Consider the following 5,000-nt stretch of genomic DNA (forward strand, 5'->3'; position numbering starts at 1 on the left):
CCCATTCCTCTCATACCATTCCTTCCCCTACTACCACTTCCCTCTCTTCTTCCTTGTTCCCTTCCTACTCCTATCCCTTCCTCTCTCTCTCTCCCTCCTCTCTCTCTTCCTCCTCCCTTCCCCCCTCTCTCCCTATACCTCTTTCCCTCCCTCTACCCCTCTCCCTCCCTCTACTCCTCTCCCTCCCTCTACCCCTCTCCCTCCCCCTCCCTGCCAACCTCTTGAAAGGGCAGGACCGAAAAGGCAGAAAGAAAAGAGAATGACGTTGGTCTTGATAAGAAATTTTGTCACTTATGTCGTGGAAAAATATCTGACTCATAGGCAGCACGTGAGGGATTCTATTTATTTATTTATTCTTTTATTAATTTCATGTTATTTTATCTTATTATTCATTTTTTGCGGTTTGTTGTTGTCTCGTGTGAAGAAATGAGAGGGTGAGAGAGAGAGAGAGTGAAAGAAAGAGAGAGAGAGAGAGGAGAGATAGATAGATAAAAAAAAAAGAGAAAGAGAGAAAGAGAGAGAGAGAGAGAGAGAGAGAGAGAGAGAGAGAGAGAGAGAGAGAGAGAGAGAGAGAGAGAGAGAGAGAGATTGAAAGAGAGAGAGAGAGAGAGAGAGAGAGAGAGAGATAGATAGATAGAGAAAGAGAGAGAGGGAGAGAGAGAGAGATAGATAAATAGAGAAAGAGAGAGAGAGAGAGAGAGAGAGAGAGAGAGAGAAAGAGAGAGAGAGAGAGAGAGAGAGAGAGACAGAGAGAGACAGAGACAGAGACAGAGAAAGAGAGAGAGAGAGAGAGAAAGAGAATGCGAGGGTACCTGTGAATAGGTGTTTTGTTTGCACAGATTTGGCCTTGAGGGGACGGGGGGCATGGGTGGCTGGGTGGGTTGTGGGGGGGGGGGAGGAGGGGGTATACATCGTGTGTGCATGACTGAGATTTATTATTTGTATTATTATTATGAAAGAGGTCGATATTCATTAACTTGGTCACTTTTACACAGTTTCTATCTCTGTATGCTCTCTCTCTCTCTCTCTCTCTCTCTCTCTCTCTCTCTCTCTCTCTCTCTCTCTCTATCTATCTATCTATCTATCTCTCTCTCTCTCTCTCTCTCTCTCTCTCTCTCTCTTTCTCTCTCTCTCTTTCTCTGTCTATCTCTCTACCGATCTATCTGTCTATCTATCTATCTATCAATCTATCAGTCTATCTATCTATCTATCCATCTATTTATCCATTTATCTATCTCTCTTCATTCTATGTTTATCTATCTGTCTATCTATCTCGCTATCTATCTATCTGTCTATCTATCTATCTCTCTGTCTATCCGTCTGTCTCCCTGTCTATCTCATTCTCACTCATTTACTCACCCACTCTCTATCTATCAATAGACCAATCTATCAATCTGATTGTGAATGTATTTATCTGCCTACCCATCCATCTCCCTTCTGCAAACTTTCTTCTCTCCCTCTTATCCCCTTCCATCTCTTACCGAAAAGCAAGGGTCATCTTCTATCCCCTTTCCCCTTTTCTTTCCCTCATCTTGATCTACTTCTCGGGTCTTTCTCACTTTCTTTTCCCCTCACACTTACTTTTCTCCCCTCTATCTCTCTCTTCCCCCATACGAGCCATCCTTGCAGCTGTCTCTCCTCCCCCTTTTCCCCTCTTCCCCAACACCTGCTTGGTAGAGTGAGCTGGCCTCCCTTTCCCCTTTTTTTCTCTTCTCTTTCTTCCCCTCACCCCAATCCATTTCTTTCCCTTACTCCCCTGTTCCCTTGTTCTTCATCCTTCCCCTTCTCCCTCAATATCCTCTTTCTTCTTCTCATCTCCCCACTTTCTTCTCCTTATCCTCACCTCCTCATCCCTACCCGACCCCGTTGCCTTCACTGCCTCCCCATCCTTATTCCTTCACCCCCTCCTCCCTCCCCTCTGCTCCTCTTACCTACGTCGGCGACAGCCGGAAGTGCATCCTTATCCCCTTCATTACGACCCTCCCCTCTACCTCTTACCCCCCCCCTGTCCGTATCCCCTTCACCCCCTTCCCCTTTCGTCCCTTCCACCCCACTCCCCAATACCTACCTGGCACGGTAAGCAAGCGACCCATCCCCTCTTCCCTTTACTCCTACCTGTCTCCTATCCCCTTCACCCCTTCCCCTCCCCCTAACCCCTTCCCCTCTCCCCACCTTCCTCACCCCTTCCGCCCTCCTTCCCTAACCCCTACCCCATCCTCCCCCCCTCCCCCTTCCCCTACCCCATCCTCCCCCTCCCCCTTCCCCTCACCCCTACCCCATCATCCCCCCTACCCCCTTCCCCCCACCCCTACCCCATCCTCCCCGTTCCTCTCATCCCTACCCCATCCTCCCCCCTTCCCCTCCCCCTTCCCCCATCCCCCTCTCCACCCCTTACCTACCTGGCACGGTAAGCAGGAGCCGCTGCGTCCACGTCGGCGACAACCGGAAGTGCACCCGACACCTGTACTCCGCCTCGTCCTCAGCCCGGGCGTCGCTGATGACGAGTGACGTCCCGCCGCTGCTGAGTGACATCCTCGCCCGCCCGCCGCCCACGCCCACGGCACTCCGGTCGATGTTGGCGCGGGCGTCGTAACTGGGAGAGGGAGAGAGGGAGAGAGAAAGAGAAAGGGCGTGAGGAGTTGGCGAGATTGACTGATTGGTGAGAGGAGTTAGAAAGAGAGTGATGTTAGAAAGGAGTAAGAATGTCGTTAGAAAGCTGAGTTAGAAAGGAGAGTTAGAAGGGAGTTAGAGAGGAGTTGGAAAGGAGAGTTAGAGAGGTGTTAGAAAAGGGAATTAGAACTGTGTTAGAGAGCCTTTAACGCAGTTTTTAGCAGAAAAAGAGTTTTAGAAAGGAATTAGAGAGGTGTTAGAAAAGAGTAAAAGCGGTGTTAGAAAGGGGAATTAGAACTGTGTTAGAGAGGAGTTAAATTGGTGTTTAGAAAGGATTTAGAGCGATGTTAGGAAGGAGATAGAGAGGAGTGTTTTAGAAAGGAGTTGGAGAGGTGTTAGAAAAGAGCAAAAACGGCGTTAGAAAGGAGAATTAGAACCGTGTTAGAGAGCAGTTAAACCGGTTTTTAGAAAAAAGTTAGAGCTGTCTTAGAAAGGATTTAGAGCGGTGTTAGGAAATATTTAAGAACAGTGTTAGAAAATAGGAAAAACCCCGATAGAAATGACTTACAACAGCGTTGGAGAGGAATCAGAGAGAAGATTTAGAAAGGTGCGATAGAAGAATCTGAAAATTGGTGATAACTAACTCACAGAGCTATTAGAGTTAGGTGTTAGAAAGAAGGGTTTGAGATGTAGTAGAGAGGTCTGAGAATCATAATGATAGCTTATAGTTTGCATTTTAATTAGGCATCGCCTCGTGAGAAAAAAAAAATATATATATATATATATATATATATATATATATATATATATATATATATATGTATATATATTACAAAACGGACAGTTCCATATATTATTTGAATCATTGAATATTGGAAATAGTAAAGGTAGCAGTAAAAGAAGAAAAAGAAAAAGAAACAGCAGCAGGTACAGCATTAACACTTAAGATAAATAAGAATGATTATGACAACACCATTGGAGAAATGACAATGATACTACCGCTACTAATAATGACAATAATGATAATAAAGATGATAAAACAATATTGATAAAAAGTAGAATTATAATACTAACACTGCTAATAAAACTGATGATAATCATAGCAATTATGGCATTAATAACACTAGAACATTATACCTTTACTGCTTCTGTTGATAAACACCCTTCCCTCTTTCAGCCTCCTTACCCTCCCTGCCCCCTTTCTTTCCTATTCTACCTCTTCTCTCTTTCTTCTTTAAGTCCTTTTTTTTCTCTTTTTTCTATTCCATTTCCCCTCCTTCTCCCCCCCCCCTTCGATTGTGGTGTGAATAATAAATGATTAAATTAATTGTCTCGCAGATGAATGATAATAATGATGACAATCTATATCATAATTCTGCGTCCTTCTTCCCTTCTTCCTTCCTTTCCTCTTACTCCTCCTCCCCCACTCCCCACCCCCTATTTTTCCCCTTCTCCATCTCCCTGCTCTCTTTAAGACCCCTTCCTTTCTCTCCTTTTTGCCCCCTCCCTTCCTCCTTCTTCTGCTACCTTTTGTCCTGCTTCCCTTCCTCTCTTTTCTCTTACCCATCCCTCCCTATCTTTCCCCTTCTCTATCTCCCTGTTCTCTTTAAGCCCCCCTTCTCTCTCCCTCTTTTATTTCCCCGCATCCTTACTCCTTCTTCTTTCTTCTTATCCTCCTTCCGAGGATTTTCGTTACATAATAAATGTGCATAAACTGACGGTGTAACTACTTCGGAACAGTGTACTTGCCTCGTAAAAGATTGTTGGTGATAATAGCAACTACAACAATAATAAAGACAATGATAATAACATAATAATGCCATAGATGAGAACAACTGCAACAGTAATAAGGAAAATAATGATAGTAATAATGAAAATTATAACAACAATGATAGTAATACAAAAAAAAAACAATATTAGCAATAGTCACACTAATAATAACAAAGAAAATAGCACGGAAAAACGACAAAAAAAGGAATAATAACAATAATAATTGTATGGCTGCGTGGGTGTTTTCTCTAATATGCATGTTATCCTTAATCACTTCATTTTACATCAAACGAATCGATTTTAGACCCGCACTCACGTGGAATCTCCTTTTAAGCGCAACGGGCCCACTTTACACCAAAATTAAGAGACTTCAACTTCGTAGTTAATTAAAGTATGACGTCAGACTTAATGTGTGACGCATAAAAAGACGGATCAGTGGTTTTATTATTATCATTATTATTATTATTATTTTATTATTATTATTATTATTATTATTATTATTATTATTATTATTATTATTGTTATTGTTATTGTTATTGTTATTATTATTATTATAATTATCATTGTTATTATAATAATAATTATTATTATTATCATTATTATATATTTTTTGTGTTATC

The 5,000-nt window shown here is 42.5% G+C and overlaps 1 protein-coding gene across 1 annotated transcript in view; it reads right to left on the bottom strand.

Moving 5' to 3' along the window:
- Positions 1–5,000, bottom strand: part of LOC138862077 (protein sidekick-1-like) — an 84,121-nt gene that overhangs the window by 66,100 nt on the left and 13,021 nt on the right. The window contains exon 2 of the mRNA XM_070123228.1: positions 2,400–2,593. Coding sequence (XP_069979329.1) covers positions 2,400–2,532 — 133 coding nt within the window. The 5' untranslated portion in view covers positions 2,533–2,593. The remainder of the gene's footprint in view (positions 1–2,399; positions 2,594–5,000) is intronic.

Source organism: Penaeus vannamei, chromosome 7 (genome assembly GCF_042767895.1).
Source record: "Penaeus vannamei isolate JL-2024 chromosome 7, ASM4276789v1, whole genome shotgun sequence".
Lineage (NCBI taxonomy): Eukaryota > Metazoa > Arthropoda > Malacostraca > Decapoda > Penaeidae > Penaeus > Penaeus vannamei.